The following is a 22,207-nucleotide window of genomic DNA, read 5'->3' as shown; positions in this document are numbered from 1 at the left end:
CTCTTGTTTTCTGTGCAGTATTCATTCATGAACAGACACTGCAGATGGGCCACAGTTATGCTGTTTTTATAAGGAAAGGGAGAGAGCTTTCTCCATCAAACAATCATCTGGATGCTTCTTTGCTGCCCCCAATGGATTCACTTTCCTTAAGGCTATAGCAACCCTCTCCTGGTGTACCTAATTTAATACTTTTCTCTTTAAGTTAGCAATGATGCTCTTGCCCAGCTTGTTCAGATGGATTCCATCTCTTCTCAATAGTTATCAATCCTTAAAAACTCTCCTGTGGTCATAAAAGCCAAAATTCTGTCTGTGACACGAGTTAAGTATTAGCTATTAACATGCAGGATACGTCCATTCCTTTAAGAACTCCTTTTCTCTTTCCCGGGAAGGACTGAGGGGAAAATCAGCTGGTCCTTAAAAGCTTTACCACTCCCTCTATAATCACTCTTCATTTGCTGAACCATAGGAGAATCATTGCTGCCCCTGTAATAAACAGCAAGGGCTGGATAAGTCTCAGAAGTCTCTGCAATATCCCATCTCTGATCACTCATCAAGCAGCAGAACTTCCAAGATATCAAAGTCAAGTCAGCAGATGGGTGCCACTGTCTCTTGATAAAGGAACTCTCCAGTGATCATCACTTACCAGTTGCCTATGCAGTTTGCGTCTTTTTTGACTTTGCTGAAGGGTAGTTCAAGACTGAGTGATCAGAAGCGAAAATGGCAGATCAAATTCAAGATAGGCAGATGTAGAGTTTTGTGCATGGGGGAAAAAAGCCTTCAGATGTGAAGTGATGGTATCTGAACTATTTACAATTTCATAGTGAGATCCTGGAGTTATGATGGATTATGCACTGACAACACAAGTTCAGTGCCCACTAGTTGTCATAAAATGAAACATTCAGAATTCATGGGGAAGCAGTAGACTTCAACTCCATAATTTATCTGTTTTTTGAGTCCTGTATGCTGTTTTTTTTCCTCCCCCGTATCTGAACTGACTAGGTTAAGAGGAAGGTAGCAAATGCAACAAAACGAATAGTGCTGCTTTCGCACAAGCTGGACAACACAACCTAGGAAAGAAATTACCAGGATCGCAGAGAAAACAGTATGATGGAGATCTGTAAGAAGGCTTCCATTCTTTCATCAGTATCATCTTTTAGTCACTATCAAAGAGAGGCTATTGAGCTAAATGGACTTTGATATGCTCCAATGTAGTCCTTTTTATGGTTTTAAACTCACATATAAGAGAATAAACATAAAAAATATTCTTTGATTATTTGTGTAGGTCAATTTGTTGTTATCAAGTGGGATCTAGTAGGATAGATATATCTTGTAGATATCCTACTAGGTGTATATAGAACTATCTGTATAGATAGATCTAGTAGGATATAGTAACACAAAGCAACAGAAACAAAATTTAAAAAATAATTCTGACTACATCAGTCATTATGTTTTCTATTATTGTTGAATATTGGATCTTGTTATTTATCAAACATTTCATTCTTGTGAAAAAGTTATATATTTTAAAATAAAATCTCTTTGTAAAAGCTATGTAAATATTACTCTGTAAATTGTTGCTGTCTATTGGTATTTTATTCTGATTGAATTTTCTTTTTTTGAAAAATTAAACTGATAGAATTCAACTTACTGTTGTTCACCTCAAAGTTTCTACCCCTGCCCATCTTTTGACTTTACAGTCAAATATGAGTATGATAAAATAAATGCGTAGAGGTTTTCAGGGTAGTGAAGTTTTTTTTCAATGTTAGTGGAAGTTTCTTATGAGATCATGCCCTCATTGAAGGAAGACTGTTCTGCTACATTCTGTTGGCATGTGAATAGTATCTACTGAGTCAGAACACACAGTTCAAGCTAGCTAGTACTGATATGTGTTATATTTGGCTCAGGAAATTTTTATAAAGGACTCAGAGAGAGCAGAAGTAACAAGATTACTGCACTGATGTCAATAGTTGAAGAATAAAATGTACAAATCTGTATAGAACTAGGCCTCATCACTACTTCTGTTTATAGTAAAAATTATTCATTAAGCTTTCACTGTTTCTTTGCTGTTTTTAAAGGATTTTTAGACACAACTGAAAGCAATAACAAACATACACAGGTCCTCTACCCTAAACTCTTTTTATTCCCTTTTGTACCCTGTTGCTAATTTCAGTTTCATCTTTGCTACTGACTAAAGTGATGAGCATAAGCTGGGCTTTGAGTTTACTCTTTCTCAGCAGTCCTCCTAGATGAAACAGTTACCTTCCAACACAAATTCCAAATTTGTTTCAGAGTATTATTACAGTGTTCATAAAAGATGTCCTATCTGTTCCAACAATATGTCTGACCTGCTTCATGATGAGACATAGTAAGGACCAGTCCCTCTTGTCTTGTGGCCGTTTCTAACATCTAAGAATTCCTATATTGGATCACTCATTGAATAGAATCGTTTCCCATAAGCTTAGGCTTGCAAAGTTATTGTGTGGACATCTTCCTAGTCCATTGTAATGCAATATGAAACAGTTTTTCTTAAAGAACAAAGGCAATGCCTTAAAAATACTTATTTTCTGCAGTTGTCTCCCAAGTGCTGTAATTTTCTGGACTTGCCAATGATATTATAAATCCAAGTGAAAGCGTTTTTCTTTGGAGGATAGTATAGAGTTTAATGTATAATTGAGAATACAGGAATTGGTCTGTACAGCAGTCCTGGAAATGAATAGTAGACTCACATGTCCTTATTTTTTCTCTGGCACTTCCTATCAGGTCTGAAGGTACAACAGCTTGGGGTGTAAAAATATGGTATTAAGAGTAAAAATTTTAATTTCATTAAATGCCTGAAATGTCAAATTTTTTGCTAGGCTTCATTTTTATTTTGTAACTTCCATGTCAAAATATGTTTTATTGATTAAGAAGGGTATTTATTATTGTGGGATTTTTTTTAACAGTGTATGATGTATTATTTATCATTTGTGAATACATTTGAGGTTTTAATTCTAGAGAACAGGCTTATTAGCACTACCAAGAAAGATAATTTTTTAACAGTGGCATTTTCTGCATTTCTATTTCTCCTCATTCTTATTTCTGCTCATACATGAGAAAAAGTAATGTAAAAGCAATGGATAGTCATCCCTCTATAATTCATTCTAGTATTTGAAAGATACTGCTAAGGTGCAGAACTGTTGCAATTCTTATAAACTAAAGTAATATGTGTATGTGAATTACTATGTTTAACTTTAAGGCTTCAGTTTGTGGATAAGGTATTCCTGGGGTACTGACTAAGGGAATCTTTCACTTAATTTCAAGCATACATTCCCAGAATAAGCAATAGGAGTTGCCTTTTCTCTTACCCTGCTGTGTCACACCATTCTCTCACCATCTTTCCTTCTTCTGCAGCAGAAATCTTAATTCTTTCCTTGTGGACTTGTTCATCATTATGAGTAAGAGAGGGGAGAACATGCACCAAGTCAGGGAGTGAAGGCTGAAAATTACAGCATTGTCAGTCCCCAAGTGCTCACTGCTATCAGTATTTGCATGACTTCTGAACCCATTGTGTGTAGCAACTGTAGACTGGAAAACCTGAAAGCAGTTTGAAGTTTGGGAGTTCACTGGAATTCATGTTTTCAGTGAATACAGCTATTACTGTATGCTGAGCTAAGGAGTTTTTGAAGAAAATTTATTCCTAATAAAGTATGGTTGCACCTTTATTTTGAATAAGTAACCAATTCTTATGTCAGTTAACCCCACTTTGAACAGGGAATAGGACTAGATGATCTCCAGAGGTACCTTGCAACTTTCATGTTTTTTTATTCTGTGATTCTGTTCTGGGAAAATTGTTATATGATGAATCAGAGACTTATCTAGCATCACCTCATGAAGAATTGAATGCAGTAACATGGGCACACCATCGTTTCATAACAAACTCCTGTCTTCTGTCACTGTAGAGGATCAAAAACGCAGATTCAGCAGTCTCTTTCTACTTTCTCTGTTTATATTAGTTGAAAACCTTAACTAAGACTTTAATGACTCATATTTTGAGTAATTTAATTTATACCTAGCCTAATTATAAACACTTTGTTAAATGCACAATTAAAGAAAAAGAGGGGTCTAGTGGAATGAATCTACTCTGTCTTCTGCTTTAGAGAGAGAAACCTTAGAGGCAGAAGGCTGTTCTGATATTGACTGCAGTACATTATGTATCTGGTGCACTTGCAGTCCTTCAAGGAAAAAATAAATCACCTTGAAGAGCAACTTCTATGGGGGAAAAATGTATTGGACTTCAGAGGGCAAAATTTATTTCACAATCAGGTTCATCAAAGCAAATTGGTCACTATTGCAGTTTTATCACCTACTCAAGGCCCCTACTCAAAGGGGTTGGAGAATAAAAACTTCATAACTAAGAAGAGATTAATTATCTGATGTAGGTTTAACATTTTAAAATACCCTGTTGCAAAACAATGAATGACGTTCAACAGGACAAAACAGTGTTTTGCACACTGAAACTATGAAAGTTCGTTACACAAAGAACAGTAAATAGGAAGAACGTAAATGACCTTGACACCATTAATGGATCTTAGTCTTTCATTGTTAAGTGAAAACAATGGCTGTACAGAGTGCTCTTTTCTCTTTTCTTAAAAGATAATTTCAAAAATCTCGTAACAGTAATAAGAGCTCCATGATGTCTAACCAGTAGCCTCACCAACATTGTGATCCAATCAGTTCTACATCAGCTATTCTAAGTTCTTTGTGTTCATGAAAACACTGTTTGTTATACAAGACAGAGTAACAAATATGTTGGAAATCTGAGGAAAGTAATTGTGAGATTTTAATTTTTCTTTTACATAGCAGTACTCAAGGTCACTCAAGGAAACTTACCTGTAATGGTGACTGAATTTCAGAGAGAAGACTCACTTTTTTTTTTTTTTAATGAAAACACTTTCAGGCATTTTTTATGAAAAACGTGGGATTTCTCATACCAGCAACTAGCTACTTCTTAAAATATTAGTAAAGTACACAAAAACTAGAAATAATTTGCAAAAAAATCTGTGTAGTATTTTTACTTGGTCTTTTGATTCTGGTGGGAGTAATTTATTTTTTATTTGACCTGATTAATGTTTTAGGAATATGTTAAAGAGGAAAATAAATCAAGTTGAAAGATAAAAAACAAAGTTTAAAAAACCATTTTTGCTGTAAATGAGATTCAAAAATAGATATTAGACAAATAATAATTTTAATATAGCATATTAAATTTATATTATTAATATAATAATATTGATATAATTGTAATATAATTGTTTTATACAGTTATATAATATTAATATGATATATAAATAATCCTATGCTGTCCATGACTACCTTTCAGCTGTTACAGTGGCACTTAAAATGTGCAAAGCTGTTAATTGTGACTATGTGATAGTTATTATATAAATGTGCACTGCAGGGTATACAAACAGTTAACTAGGCCATATGAATTTCTTTGCTGTTTTCCTCAAATTATGCTGCAGGGATCCAGCTCTTTTTAGCTGATGACACTAGTTTACAATTCAAACTGTAATATTCCATATAATACAAAAATTTCAGCAAGGCAAGGTTGGGCAAAATAAAGTACAATACGATGGAATGAGTGAGGGTTGAAAGGAATTGGAAAATTTTCTTCTAGTCATGAGAGTTTGAGTTTTCCCTGCCTTTCTGTTTTTGTCTTGAAAGCCTTTCCATTTGGATTCCAAAGGTTTTTCATCTTTTTCTTTGAACGATGGGATTGCTCCAACTGTATTTCATCTGCCAGGAAAATACTCCAATTGCACCTCTTTTCTGTTGGTTAATCAGTTGACTGATTCCCCAAAGACGAAAGTGTGCATGCCTGAATGCTCCCAAAGTGTGAAGTCTTAGTGTACTTCTGATGTTCATACTATATAATAATACCATTAATGAACACAATGTTCCATGAAGATACCATATGCAAATCGTAAAAGGAGTTCTCACTTGGCTGAGTTGACAGGTTAATTTCAGTTTACAGTTTGTTTATAATGGCACAAGAATTTAGTTTTAGTGTTTAAAATGGTCTTTCTACTGATCTGTTTTATTTTAGCTCTATCACCTGTTTCATTGTGAATTTTCTTGCATGTGAATAAATATATTTCATGTAAAGAGAGAAGAGTAGAAACACTGATGACTGTTCAGAAGCACATATGTAGTATGAGCACCAGTAGTGCAAATTTCTCCACGAAATCTCACCAGCTCTTCTTAATTCTGATTTGAAAAGGTTCTATTGAGTGCTAAAGTTTGTGTCTCTTTGCTGAAAATCCCAATACAGTTGGAAACAGTCCAAAAATATAAAATGCTAATAATTATTTATTCATTAATGGTATAACAGATAGTTATTAGGATTAACCAACTAAGTAGTTTTATATTTAAATTATGTTTTCTAATCTAGTATTATTATTATTAGATTAGAAATATGACAAAATGACAAAGTACTTGAGCAATACAGTTCTGAACTGTGTATTAAGGAGAATTTTATTAAAGTTCATGAAAATAATATAACAATTTATGAACAAAAATGGTGAAAACATATTTTTACAGTTGAATTAAACTTAGATTGCTTATTTTAATTGAAATAGTATTCAGTCTTCAGTATTTTCTTCAAATAAGTCATTCCTGAAAATACGATTAACAAGCTTCTACTCAAGCCTACTTTCCCAAACAGGCTTACAGACAAGTTTGCAAATTCCTTTTTCAAAACAAAGCTGTCTGAAGTGAATATTCCAGAGCTGTCAGAATAGCTGTTTGAACTTGATGCCCGACCTAAGCTACGTCCAACAGTAACATCGTTGATAGGCAGTTTTTCAATATCTCGGTATTAATAAAAAAAAAAATCTCCTGGACCTCTAAGTCATGCAAATGACACAGACCAGTTTCTACGTCTTGCATGAAAAAGGGTGGAATAGAGCTGAGGAAGTGTACTGTCATGGCTACATATTTTTAGAGGGCACCTTTAATAGCACAATGTAAAGAACATACAGCTCTTTCATCAGTGGCTTATATGTATTACTACAGGCATGAATTTCGTGCCTTACATGCAATACATACAAGTAATGCCTGAACACATGAGAAATCTCACATCTCTACAGTGTACTAATTTAAAAGTTTTATCTATCATTTAAAATCTTTAACAAATCTTTTGACAGCTAATTAGCATTCAGTATCTGGTTTAACTCAACAAAGAGGCAAGAAGTAATTGGATTTAAATGGATTACAGTAAAATTGATTATGACAATTAGAAAATACTTTTAAATAGCAAACTATCATGATAGAACTCAATTCCATGAATTGTGGCCAAATATACAAAAATACATAAGAAATATGCAAGTAATTGACCTTAATCTTATTTAACTTCTGATTGTGGGGGCCCTTGAACAGAAACACCAAGAAATTCCTCTTCCGATTAAGTAGCAGACTTTTGTTTATTGTGGTACTGCTAACCTGATGCAAATAAGATGTTTTCATGGCCCATTTGAAAGGTGTAAGAATTTTCATTCTGAAACTAAATTGCTATTTTATCTTCACTGTAAGTTTTCAGTACGGTTCTTACTCTTAGTCACTGTGGGCTACTTCCTTGTAAAATAATCTAAAGGTAACAGTTACCAAAGTCATTGTTCATACTGCAGGTTTCTTGCTTCTTCAACTAACTTGTGTAAATCCAGGTGTCTAAGTAGCCACTTCCTTCTTGGCATCTGTTTACTTTGCTCCTGCACAACCAATTTACAGTTTCATGGTTTTTCCATTTACAAATCACATTTTTCATCATAGTGCTAAATATCTGTTGTTTTTGTTCTGAGTCTATCTTGAATCCTGGCAGACTTCACAAGCCAACTATGAGATCTAACTATCTAAGGCTTTCCTTTCAGCCCAGCTTTGTAAAACATTCCAAACATGTAAAATTATTTCTCTCTGACTTCTCCAGACAGGTCTGAGATTATTTTCCTGTATGATTTCAGCTCGTGAACATGTAAGTCAGTAACGTGGAAAGCTGATTCTCCCAAAAGAAGCAGTCCAATGGCATCAATTCTTAAAGGATTTCTGCTGTAATTACTTGTTATTGGGCCACTAATTCTCTTTAAAATCATGAAATATTATATTAAGGAGAAAAGCTTAATCCTTTTCAAAGCATTCAGTTGTCTAGGCCAGCATTGCCCATTTACTAGGACAAAAGCAATTTTTGGCAGTATTAATAATGCTCAGGAACAGCAGAACTGTTTTCTGTTAGGAAAAAATAATTCATGCAGGGAACGATGCTGTGCTGGGAGATGTCCCCTGTGGAATTTCTCAAGGGCTGAAGACAATTGCAAAACTCATAGGCTTTTTGGTAAAATGTGTAATGGATTTTGACCTCACCTCATTAAGCAGCAGTACATAATGCATTATGTTTAAAACCCTCAACTTGCAAAATAAACATTTTACAACAGTGTAAAAATGGAACAGAGAAGAACAGGAATCCTATCTTATTTTTAAATTACATGCTTCTGGAAATCATTCTGATTGAAATGTCTAAAACATGCAGGTATATACATATGAGAAAGTCATCCCATGCTTTCTTTCTTTCTCTTTTGATGAAGAGAAGTTAAACCCATCTAAGGTGCAGTTCATTGGATGTCTAAAATTCACCTCTAAAATAAGTCAGACAAATAATTCCCAACAGGTTTATCTATCTCCGTTGACCATAAAGGGAGTCCCCAGGTTGACTGGCTCAGATATTCAATGCTGCATTGTGAGATGAATTCCAGTGTTAGAGACCATTGTGATGAGGCTGCATAAAACTGGAAGACGTGAAAATTAATTGGCAAATTCTTTGGCAAATGGTGCTTCTACTACAAAATTTACCTTGAAGATGTAGGAAACAGCAACACATGGAAGAGGCAAAGCAATCTGTCTTGTGATGAGGGCTTCTGATACTACAGAAATTTCTGTAGCTGTCATATATCTTATTTTTTGTTCAACTGACACTTAACAAGTATGTGTAATGAAGAAAACAGTAAGAAGCTGGGTACCATGTATTAGGGTATATGTAATTTGTCATGGTTTAGGAATGATATTCTCCAGTTTAGTGTTCCCACTGATACACTCCAATCCACACACTGCTTGCTCACTCCCTCTCCTCCCCCCCTTGCAGCAGGCTGGAGAGGAGAACTGGAGGTACAAAAGGTAAAAATCATGGATTGAGATAAGAACAATTTACTAGAAACAACAACGAGACAAGAAACTTACAGTAACAGCAATAATACTAGTAACAGTGTACAAGAAAGGTGAACGATCCAGATGCAAGTGCTCACCACTGGGAAAGCAGCAATACCCTGTGCTCAGCATGCACAGCATGACCCTGTCTCTCCTCCTTGCCACCACTGGCAATGATGTGAGGTGGTATAGGATAACCCCAGGGTCCTAACCATGCCCCTCCTGGGTACTGCAAAAATTGGCCAGAACCAGGACATAGTTGTACTATACATGAGCAAGAACTGCACAGGTTATTTCTCAAAGTATATCTCTTGGTGTTACCAGGTAACAGTTAACAGGTGTAAGTTATGTGTTAAGAAGAGGTCTGTGTGGAAGTGAGAGTAAAGGTTTGTCTAAGCATTGTATGTATAAATATCCCAATATCTCATGGCAGAGCATGGTAACAGAGGTTTAAGATAAGGGTCAACTTCTATGTGAGTAATATGGTTTATGATACAACAATTGCATGAAAAAAAATAATATCAACTCAAGTTTATGCTGTATTCTGTAATCAGTGCTATGTGCTTGAGTAATACACAGAGCTGAAATACAAAATCTGTTTTAAACAAACACAGTTCAAGTGGTGAATATTAAGTAACATCTTGTAAAACTACAATGTTTTGCAGTAATATTAAGCCAAATTATTTTAGAACCTATGATTCTTCACTATTAAATCATTATACTATTTTCAGCAATGAAAAGATTTATATAGACAGTCCATGAGCAACTGAGACTGGTAACAGAAAAAATTAATTACAATATCTTGTACATTATTGTACCATAATGCCTGTAGCAAAGTTGCATTATGAACTACCAATGATTTCGTCTAGTTTTTGAATGCAAATAAACAGCAAATTAAATTATTTTTTTTAGTGGAAGTGCAGAAATAAGGTGACTACTGCAGATATATATAAAGAGATAATACATGAACTTCTGTTCAATTGTAAACTTACTCTGTCTTGCTAGGAAGCTACAGGAACAAAAGATGACATCTTAAAATGAGGGTTAGAACTGAGAGCCACAAGCTTGTTACAGATACAGAATGGCTCTGCAGAAAACTTGAAAAGAGCTTCTGTAACTTTACTTAAAGTAATTCAGCAGCTAAGCAAGGATGTAATTTGATCATATTTTGAAAGTTGTGTGAGCAGAGCATGGTGATCTCATTGATAGGAGGAAATTCAGACTTGAGAGAAGACCTTGTATGAAACCTTCCTGAAGGCACTTTCATTTGGGAGCATTTTATTGTAGTAAAGTGGACCAGGTTTTGGATGTAAGATGCCTGTGGACATACCTGGCTCATGAGAAGGGCTTGATCTTTCAGTACCTATGTTCTTTTTGACATCCATGACTGGGTTGGGCTTTTTTTTGCTTTCTATCAGTGAATTAGCAGATATTGCCCACTGTTTTTCTTGATAAGCAGCTTCAGCTGCTGAGTTTTTATTCTTTTGGCTGAAACTGTAAGCTTTAATGAATGTTTTGAATTGTTGGTGATCTCTGTGCTGTAAAGGTGGAACTTAGTAAATATCCTCATGTTTTAAGAAAATGCAATCTTTTAAGATTCCTTTAAATTCAAAGAATGCTTCTTTATAGTATAAAGTGAAGTTGTTTAAATCCAGTAAGTAATGTTTTTATTGTTGATATATCTTTAAATAAGATTATCTGATGAATTGAGAAATCATTAATTCTTGTATGTTGCTAAGCACTATTTAATTTCTTTACATACATATTCTGAAGCTTAATATATACTGGCATTCTAACTGATACACAGTTAAGTTTGGCAACACAGAGAATGCATTTTATTAGAGTCAAGGATAGAGTATGGAGAAGTCTTTTTGAACATGTGCTTCCAAGGTACTGTTACCACTTGTAACTATTTTTACAGTAAAATAATATTGTTCTGTGAGCCACAGATTATGATACGATCCCATGAAATATTTTGTGATGGAAGAATTAGAATATTATGACAAATGGGAGGAAAGTGTTACCATTCTTTATAGGATTTAAACCTCCTGAAAACAGCAGTTGATGCAGTTCATATATTAAAACTTCACGTTGTGTGTACCAAAAGCCAAGATGTAAATTGAGTGGAACATGATGAAAATGCTTTCCGGGTAAAACTTCATACGAGTTTCCAGTTTCTAGTAACTTGCTATTACGATTATATCTTCATATTTCCTTGGAGTATTATACAAATATTTTCATTTAAATCAAGAAACTAAGCAGTCCTTTTTTTTTCCTTTACATAGCAGATGGTACGTGAACAATACACTACGACAACACCAGGCACTAGCCTAGAGAGGCCGAAGAATGAATATGTCTACAAAATTGGAATTTATGGCTGGAGAAAGCGTTGCCTCTACCTGTTTGTTCTCCTCCTGCTTATCATCCTAGTTGTGAATTTTTCTTTGACAATTTGGATTCTTAAAGTGATGTGGTTTTCCCCAGTAAGTGTCCTTTTTAATTTTCCATTCTTCTCATTTTCTCTTCCTTTCCCTGCCTCACCACTTCACTTATTTTGTATGTACCTCAGCTTCTCTGTCTGTAATAGATGTTTCTTTTTTCTTTCTTCTCAACTGTGATTTGTACTTTTTATTTCAGAAATATCTATCTTTGAACAAATTTCCTCGTGTAATTTCTGTACTGACAATAATTTTTGAAATACTGAGGTTGTTGATACCTTATATTGTAATGAATTCTAACCATTCTATGAGAATGTGTTTTACTGCTGTCTTATAGTCTCTGCTTAGTTGATATTTTATAAACGTGTTTGCTGTAATTTTATCTCATACAGAATTCCTTAGTGTTAAAATATTGCAGACAGTTTATGGTTATTTAGCTTCTCCTATTTATCAGCATCTAAAATCTAACAATTTATTTGCCCAGTTAATTACAACTCAGAAGTAATTATCACTACATCACACTTGAAGCTAAGCAGCTATATAATTCGGAAATAAATTTCATAGCTTTCCACTGTCATATAATATAATTTTGCATGTAGTAGGTTAAAGGATAAGTTTTAGAAGGTTGCAAAATATGGCTTCAGTTATGCAATAAAATGCATTAGTGAATATTGACGCTAAGCTAATTTAGTCTGAACATGCAGTTGTGATACATAGATGATTTGAGTAGACTTGTTATAAGAAAAACAATAATAATAAATTTCTACATTCTGCCTTGGCTATTGAAGAAAGTAGCTAAAGTTTCCATTATCTATTGTTAATACACTTCTGTCACTAAATGAAGACCAGTTCTAGGGAAATAGCTAAGTTTCAGGTAAGTATCAACCATAAATACATTTGTGCAAAGTACATGTGTATGTCACAATCCTCAGAAAAAGTACGTGACACCATTACGAACGTCATTGAGAACTTTTTACTGAGTATTGTTTTAATAACTACATCTGTCAATACAAGAATTAACTCTGAAGGTACCCAGACAATCATAGAGAAGCACTGCTAGCTGCTAAGTCTAAGAGTGTAGATGTTAACTGCAAGTTCGAAGTCTAGAAGTATAATTGGGAAGACACTCTTTCAGTATTGTGCTTTAATGATTGATCAACATGGCTCTGTAGCACAGCCCTTTCATTAGCCCACTCAAAGTTGACCAACTTGTTATTTTGACATTGAAGTTTCTTTTATAGTATGAAAATTGTTCTCTTTTTCTGTAAAGCATCCTTAAATCTTTCATTAAATAATAACTTGCAGTATACAAAAATAACATGCTATGTCTATATCCAAATTAAAATAATGATGAAATTATAAAGAGAGCTTCAGCAAGCTCTGGCCTAGAATTAATCTATGCACACATGTCCTGGCTCAAACCCAAAAAAATCAGACAGTTTGATAAATACTAGCCAAGGAGCTAAGCTAATAAAGGAGAACATGAACAAGACACAGATATGCTGCAAGAGGAATAGATTTTGATCTCCTTGTAGGAATTTGGAAGAATGATAAAGGACAGAAAATTTTCTAAACCCCATTGTTTGAGAGGCCTTCAGCATTAAATGAAGATAAGTTGAAGAGAATTTCATTCATTTCATAAAATCTAGACTAAAAGAGAACAACCTGAACAGAGAATATATTCTTTTTCTTGTACAGCCCCAATTACAAAACATATGAGCATCTCCAGATTGTGCACATTGGTTCACAGGTATCAGATATATCTCATTCTTTTTTTCCTTTTCTCTCTTGGAGTTCAGGGGGACAGAGTCTCAAGTTTTTTTGTACAAGTGAGAGAAGAAACCTGTGAATTCATTATATTCGGTTGTTTCAGAGAAAAAAGAGTCAAATAATTATGCCTTGAGCTTGTTGAATAAGTTGAAATAGAGTAATTTAAAAACTAGCATTATTTTTGCATGAAGATCAGTTTGAAAAATGGTTGGGTTTTTTCCCCCTGGACAACATATCAAATTTTACATGTAATGGAAATTCCACATTCTGTTCTTAAAATAATGAAACTTTCTGAGAACTAAAGGGGACTGCTAGCTGTAAAAGTTTAGAAACTGAGAATCCTAAGGGATTTAGAGCTACAACAAGGTGAGGATGTCAGAAGTCCTGTGGAAAATTCTGAAGGGTCCGATAAGTCTGAAAGAGGGGAACTTTAATATGTCTCATGTCTGCTGAAAGGACAGGCATGGCAGGATCAAAACAATGAAAATTTCTAGAAGGTGTCAGTAGTAGTTTCTCGATAGGATAGTTAAAGGTGGCACACAGCTGGCTCTGCTACTTGTGGGATCCCACGGGACCCAGATCTCATAAGTTAATCAGAAAAGCTTGATGAAATTTAAGGACAGTATCTTCCAAATGCAGGAATGATCTGTCCTGATATTCAGGAAGATAAGTAACCTGGCTTAGCTAGGCAGGTTACTTGTGATGGGGCTTCAATGCAAAAAGCAGTATTAGAGAATATTCTGAGTTGGAAGGGAAGCACCATAGAGTTCAGCTCGAGTGAATGGCCTGTACAGGGATTGACCCCACAACCTTGGTGTTATTAGCATCATGCTTTAACCAGCTGAGCTGATCTCAGGGTATAGAAGAGTTTGAAGCAAAGACAGTCTACGAAGAAGAAATTTAGAAACATTGTCTGGGCCAGGAAATGTGTCAGGCTTCCGCCCAGGAAAGCCAAAACTCAGCCTCAGTTAAGAATTACAAAGAGCAAATGGCAACAAGGTGGTCTGCGTCCATAGAGAGAACTGTCTGATTCCGTTGCAAAGTCACCCTCTGCAATGTTTGACAGGTTTTGGAGACTGGGGAAATCCTCGATGACTGGGGGCATGCTAGTGTTGCACTTGTGTTCAAAAAGGGAGGCCATGGATTTACTAAGGGTGAATGATGCCTGACCAATGTGATTACCTTCTATGATAAAATGTCTGAAGTTAGGGAGGGCATGAGATATCATTTACCCTGATTTCACCAAGGCTTTTGTCTCTCTCTCCCACAATATCCTTGAACCCTAGTTAGGAGATTACAGCCATGAAAAGTGGAAAACAGCTAAGTACAAAAAATAAACTGCCTGGATAATCAGGCTTGGAAGGTAGATACTAATGTATTGTAGTCTACATGGAGGCCAGTAATAAGCACTGCAGTTGTCTTGTCACTGGTCCTTTTCAACAACTTTATCAATTACTTGAAAGAGGTGGCAGAATGCTTGCTCACTAGGTTTTCAGATTATACCGATTTGGGTGTACCATTCAATACTTTCAAGGCTCAGGCTGCTATTCAGAGCAGCTTAGACAGGCTGGAGCTATGCTAGTCCTGGTCCAGGATTGTCTAGTGCTCTAAAACTCAGGTGTGAAAAATGCACCTGGGCAGATGATTACCACTTCTGATACTCTAGCAAATCTTATTCAGAAACCCCTGATTAATTCAGTTATTATATTATTTAGGTTCTTCTACATTATCATAACACCAGGAACAGTTGTGTATCAAAGATTATTCCTAATGTGTCTTATCCTCTTATGGAGAAACCCATGTTTTCCATGGATTTTAGTAGATGCCCTAGCTATCATAGTCTCCTGGAATAAGAAAGGTGCTTGTGCTCTTTTATGTTGATAAGGGTTGATAAGGAAAGACAGTAATGCAACTAGGGTATTCCCTAGGGTAACTAGTTGCCTTCCTTCAGCATGGAGTTTGGCACATAGCACCAACTTTTCTCTGGCAAAAACTTTAAGCACAGTGTAAGAGAAGTAAACAGGTTTTGATAGTTTTAGATGCACTGTCAGTCAAACATGATTCGAATTTGCACTCAATCCCAAGTTTTCCTGCCATCCATGTTAAACCTTACTTGGGTTTGAGTCAGTAACAAGAAGAAAGTCAAATCCCAATACTAAGCCTTAGAACACCACAAGCCGTCAGGACAGGAATTAACTAGGTATATGGAGGGCCAAGCGCACAATATCCAGTCCATCAATGCATATTCTAAGGATGGCTTTTCCCGAGAACAGGACAAATGTTGAACCTGCTCTTGTGCCTGCACTTCAGCGGGACATAGAGACATAGGCAACAAGAATTGGGAGGGTATCTGCACATTTAAGCTAGAGCATGGACTTCACTTTTATGCACATAAATTTCTGGCACTGGAGTAAAAACGAAAATTGCTACAGTTAAACAAAAAAATTACAGGGTTTTCCAAATATTATTCACAGGTGGTTTCTTCCTGTAGCTTACTTGTAATTAGTGACTCCTCTACCTGTGTAGCTATTCCCAGAAATTTTATCACAGACATAGCACCTTTTAATCTTTTTGGGTTCTGATAAGCAATTAACAATTAATATAGACCAAGTATTAAAAATGATTTTTTAATTATTTTCCAAAGTTTTCTATAAGGCAATAATGATTTCTTGATATTTCAGCAATAACAATTTGTTAATATTTCATTTAATAAGAAATGTTGAAAAGGAAACTATGTATAATCTTGCTATATATACATATTGGTTGGCTGATAATGATGCTGGTCTAAATCTACAAATACCATATGTATTTTGAAATAAAATAACTAATTTTATAATCAAATGCTTGTGTAAACAACTATTTAAACAGTTGACAAATTCAGGCAACAAAGACGGAGGGAATTACTTAAAGAAATATAAAATACGAAACTAGGAATGTGATTAATTAAGAAAGCAAAATTTTAATACCTAACACTTTCTGACAGTGAGACTTGCTACACTGTGTAATATCATGCCTTATTACATTGGAGATGTTCAGTTGTTTGAAACATTTAAAATCAGACCAGACAGCAATGAAAATGTACAGTAAAGAACACTTATTCACAGCAAGAGTTCTCCTTCACTACAAAGACATATACTAGTGAACTTGTACAGGCTTTCAATGCATTTTGTGATTAACAGTGGATGCTCCATGGAATTAGTTGCCATTTTGAGAATGTTGCATTATTTTAATGCTCAAATGAAATAAATTATTTAATTATTCACAAATTCTCATCCTAATTCATCATGTCAGAACATGAATATTCCATAGTTTCTACTCTGAATAATTCTGAACAGCTCTATTTTGCTATTTTTCTATTAAATTAGAAACAATTTGCCTACAGTCTTTCCCATTGTCTCTATCAGATAGTGAATATTTAAGTACTTTGTGCAAAGATTAATAGTTGAATAGAAAGATATTGAGACACTTACTGCAGAAAAACTGTTACCAAAGGAAGTAAGGCTTCTCAGTAGTGATACCTATTTACATATATATAGAATGTATTTTCTTAAAGCATTTGTTTAATCTGAATTACATTATGAATCAAATTATGTGTATGTAAGAGTGTGGAAGAACACTTATTTAAAATGTATTGTTGGAATAATTTATAATATTGATAAAGAGTTATAAAAAGTCTGAGTAAAGTGCAAGTTTAAGAACTTGATTAAAGGATATCCTTTTGACAACCTTTACAAATCAAAGGAAAATTTTAATTCCATTTCTTTGACTAAGTTGCATAATTACAAATGTTAATATAATAAAATTAATTAGCCAATTTACAAAAACTTAATTCCTGAATAAATATATGCAGCAGTGGGAGTAACAGTCTATTTTTAAGTCTGTTTTTCTAACACAGGAGATGTAATGCCAGATGTAATAGCATTTTTAGTATCTGATTATTATCCAGCTTTTAAATATCTGGGCAATACAGAACCAAACACAGAATTTAGTCCTTGCTAAACAAGGAAATTGAGGTGGAACTGAATCTGTTTTGAGAAGATACTTTTTCGCTTGAGTAACACCTGTTTTAATTAATACCTTTCTTTATGTAAGGAACTTTGTTATTCTGTATATCAGGACAAAGAGGACCTGAAAATGTGTTGAAAGTATGCATCTTAAATATTAATCCTATTTTATGACAGAAATCTCATAAAAAATAAGGAACTATCAATGGTATGGTGAATTTGCATCATTCATAGCTCTTTTCTTACAAAACTGTTAAGTACAAAGTGGCCATCTACTTTTCTAGATCATGAAATATTATCAACCCACTTTTTAGTCTCATCTATAAAGTATATTTAAGTCTGTATCCAGCCCTAAAACTTGTGAGACAAGTTCTATACCGGGAGTGCTTGCTGTTCCTCTGATTTGACCACTGTTTTTTTGTCAAAGATTCCACTGTCATGTAAGCAGATGAGTATGAGAACCTTCTCCATCTGAGCCCAGCAAGCAGAGTCCTTGCAACAGAAAGTGAGATGAGGCTATTATTATACCAAGCACGTACTTAGCTCCAAAATTGATATTGTAAGTCAAACAGAGAGTTTCATCAGATTCATTACCAGTCCTGTTTTGCTGATTGCTCTTTAACAATCTCTACCCATAGTCCTATTATCTCAATGAAACAGTACACTCTTGTTTGCAAAGCAAGTTCTCTAAATAGCAATTGCTGCAAGAAGTACTGCAGTGAAAGCTGGATCTATAAAGCCATTAATTGAACTAGCTTTGGGGCACAACAATTGATGTCTTGGCCTGAACTTACCGAGGTCTTTCCCTGGTCTGGCCTAGAAGTAGGATGTAAATATCCTATAAGAAAAGGTATTAACTGAGTGGAAATGCTACATCCTCTGTACTCTGAAATTAATATCATTATCAGTTCCATTCAGCCACTACAGCATGTGAGGACTTTTAATATTTGGAAAAACTGAATATTCAGGGACCAGATACTGCAAATCAAACATGCTATTAACTCCTCAGACAGAAGCTACTTGATTTGAATTGAATGTGTGTTAAAGCTAGTGTTTGAATCAACTTTGAGAATTTTTTGTTGTAACCATGCTAACACATGTGTTGGCCTGTCTTTCCAGTATTTGATTTCTCCCCAGAAGGAGAAAATATATATCTTCCTGTGCAGCTATTAGCTGATACATGACCAGAAGTTTAATTTGTCTTGTCTAGAGGAGTCTGAGGACTGCATTTGAGTCTAATGCTGGGAAGGTGCCAAAATGATGATATGATATGACATGATATGACATATGATATGAAAAGTGGTCGCCTACATATAGTGAGCCCATGTGTGTATTGGTTTCTGTGTTGGTAGGAAAATACAATTTACAGTTATTGATTGAATGTAGGTGACACTAGAAATAGTCATCGTAAACTGAATCAATGCCCCCCATGCCTCATGCTCACTTCTAAGGGCCACATGCTTGCAGCAGCAGACCTACATTGTCATATTATTGGGAAATAAATCCCAAATAAATAATCTGATGCTCTTTCAATTCCCTATGTCATAGACAGCATGTGGCTTAGCTACCTGAGAGCAAGTCACTATGACTGCAAGGGCCCTAAAGCTTCATCTGCTTGTTTTCCACTCCTATTAGTCTACAGTCTATGTTTAGAGTCTGAGAGAATGATAACACATCCAAGATGGTCCTTCCATCCAGATGTTCCATAACACAATATGTCTTGGATTCTGTAGTGGTGGCTATTTATTTCAGGTGGTTTGGAGCATCCCTGTGTAATTCACTGAATAGCTGTCAAATGTCTTTTAGACTAGGATTTCTCAATCAAGGAGGCTTTTGATGAGGTTTTATGAGTCTTGAATCCATTCAGAGCTTGAATTTTTGTAGAAGGCCTTGTCTCTGTTTCTACAAGCACTTACCTGCTTGGGAGCATTTTGAAATTATTAAAAGGCTTGTACTGTGGATGAAGACATCCTGTTGCTTCAATTAGAATATGCCTAGCAGTTCTGAAATGTAAACTGGTCACACCTTTGTGAACACTAATGCTAAATTGCATCTTTGGTGCATAAGAATTTGGCAGCTGCCAGCAGTTTCCACAGTAATCAACTCCTTGCAGCAATAACAAAATCTGCTTACTGTCTTACAGAGATGCCATTTCATCCTTCTCTTCTGTACAGCTGAGTCCCTGCCTCACTTAGGACTTTGAGTAATTAGAAAATGTGAGTTGCAGCTATGGGTACAACATCATGTTACAGCTCAGGGCCAGCACACTCATGCAGTGACAGTGACCAGCATCAGGATAACCGGAATCCAAATTTGCTGTGCATCTGCTATGTTTAATGAAGCACTTTTTTTTCTCCCACCCTAATCAATATCTTTTTGTATAAGTGCTTCAAAGTCTACATGTCACTGATGTTTGGACCCCTTAATCAAGTCAATAGAAATATTTTTATTCAATTATTTTAATAGGAACAGAATCAAATCTTTGAAACTGAAAGCACTAGTTTGTTTATCACTGAGGAAGTCACAATAAATAATATTTGGCTTCTCCTAAATGGTAATATAAGAAGCAGAGTGATTGTTGAGAGAACATATGTATAACTATTGGGCTCTACCTATACAAGGAACTTAGCACTGAATCTCAGTGCATTAAGGTGGTTGTTTATCCTAAGTCCTTCTCTCTTATATTCAGTGTAACTTCAATTTGCCAAATCTAAAAGGGGGATAATAGAATTTCCCCATCTCACAGTACTGCATTACTCAGTACTTTTACAATCTTAAGACGCTCAAATATCACGGTACTAAGAACATAGTAACTGTTTACAATCACAACGGTAATTTCATTATATGAAATCCACATTTTTTTGTTGTTTGCATGCATCTTACAAAGTTTATGTTAGTCATCACAAATAGTCATTTATGTACATAACCTAAGTCTAAATTTCCCTGGCTTTGCACTTCCCAAGTGGTCAGTGAGAATGGATAATGAGGCTTTTATGCAGATATGTGAGAATGTGAGCTTTGTGTCAATGCTTAAATGAAATATCTGATGAAGAAAATAGGACATACTTGAGGATATACTTCTACAAAGTAATCCTTAGTGATATGACTAGATTTACTTAAAAATATGAACTTATGATAAGTGGGAAGTGCTAAGTTTTGTTATACAGCATATTATTCTTTATGACAAAGACATTTCTTTGTCTATATAGCATTTGTAGAATAATCTTTGCTGAGGAATCTGAATCCATTAGAAAGAGTGTGCTGAGTAAATTGCATAATCTTTTTCCACATAATTTTTTTTGTCTCTACTAAAAATTTCTTCCTCCCAAAGGCAGAATAGCAGTTGCCACCCAAGAGTTTGTTAATTTCCCCAGTCTGCTTCAGAGCAAGAATTAATTGCTACTTCTTCCTCTGCTTTCTTGTATTTCAGATTTGTCAATGTCACTTTTCTTGTACTTACTCTATAATATACTATTTAGTTTTTTGTATTCCATAAAAATATGCAATCTGTCTTCAAACCCAATCGCTGATATAATCTACTTTCACCTGATGGGAGAAGGCATGAGGTCAGACCAAATTATGAGACCCTAAATTTGGTTAATTAAAGATGTTTGTTGGCCGTAAGTCTTTAGAATATCCTGATATTTCATGTCATATTTTTCAAAAGTGTTTGTCTTAAAACCTCTGTGTTTTTATGACCTTGAAGTGGTATCTGTTTTGTGTTACAGGTTAGAAAAACTGTCCATAGTCTTAAATAGAAAAATATATTTCTAAATCAGTCAGTACTGGCTAGAAATTGTCATTATGTAAGCCATAGGGCACTCATCATAGGTATTATTTTAATTTTGCCTCATGGGATATATCACTATATAGTAGGTACTTTTAAAAGCTTCGCAATGGGATAGAATTTAGAAGTTGTGTCTACTTCCACTGAGAAAAGTCAGTACATTATATATTTCGAAGTAGTAAAATATTTGACCCTGAAAAACAGATTCCGTAAATAGCTATCCTGAAAACCTCTTTCCTGAAACAAATCCTTGCTAAGGAAGAATTGCAGTTGTACTTCTCAGTGGAGTGAATGAATATTTCTTACCTTATGGTATTTAAGCAAAGCTTGTTTCTTTGTCTCTTTTTCAAGCCTGCTCAAAAAAAAAAATAGCTCTGTTTTTTCTTTGAAAGATGGTTTGACATGTTATTTAGCATTGTGTATAGATATAATACATAATCTGATTAGACAGATCATATATTTAAAAAGAATTACAGTCTCTACAAGTTATAACTTTTGTTGGTGGTAAGCATAATTCATTAGATGAACAGGTTATTAATGTATCAATAGTGGCCTGCTATGTATCTTTTCTGCTTATGTGGAGAACAACATGAAAACTATTTTGAGTGGGAATACTTTTTGGATTTATTGTTTTTTATTTAGCCCTCTCACTTACTCTTTGTAGTTTGAGGCAGTTGGCTTGAAATATTTTCACATGTGGCCAAGCTGAAAGGCTACACTTTTTTTGTCATGTTTTCTGTCACTTTTTATGGCAGGAAAAGGGGTGAATCCTTTACAAATTAGCTAAATACCTCTAAAATACCTTGCAGCTGAAGCCTGGAAGTCCTCAGATGTACTTACTGAAGTAATTCCTCAGTTGTTTTTCACATTATCAGTAATATGATAATGATGAAAGAAAGTAAAAAGAATGAAATAAGGTATCAACTGGAAAGCACAGTTGGGCAGAACTCAGGAGGGAATGACTAAGAGAGAAAGACAAAGGTACA

At 34.8% G+C, this 22,207-nt stretch overlaps 1 protein-coding gene across 4 annotated transcripts in view; it reads left to right on the top strand.

Moving 5' to 3' along the window:
• The window catches only part of SGCG (sarcoglycan gamma), a 112,352-nt gene that overhangs the window by 46,355 nt on the left and 43,790 nt on the right, over positions 1–22,207 (top strand). For 2 of the 4 annotated variants that reach the window (XM_027652425.1, XM_027652442.1), the window contains one exon: positions 11,511–11,705. In XM_027652425.1, the coding sequence (XP_027508226.1) occupies positions 11,511–11,705 (195 nt within the window). Of the gene's footprint in view, positions 1–11,507; positions 11,706–22,207 lie in introns of all 4 variants that reach the window. The other 2 variants (XM_027652416.1, XM_027652433.1) reach the window with 1 other exon arrangement.

The sequence above is a fragment of the Corapipo altera genome, unplaced genomic scaffold, assembly GCF_003945725.1.
Source record: "Corapipo altera isolate COAL_440 unplaced genomic scaffold, ASM394572v1 0, whole genome shotgun sequence".
In the NCBI taxonomy this organism is placed as follows: domain Eukaryota; kingdom Metazoa; phylum Chordata; class Aves; order Passeriformes; family Pipridae; genus Corapipo; species Corapipo altera.
The sequence above is the reverse complement of the archived record's forward strand: the minus strand, read 5'-3'. Positions and strand labels throughout refer to the sequence as shown.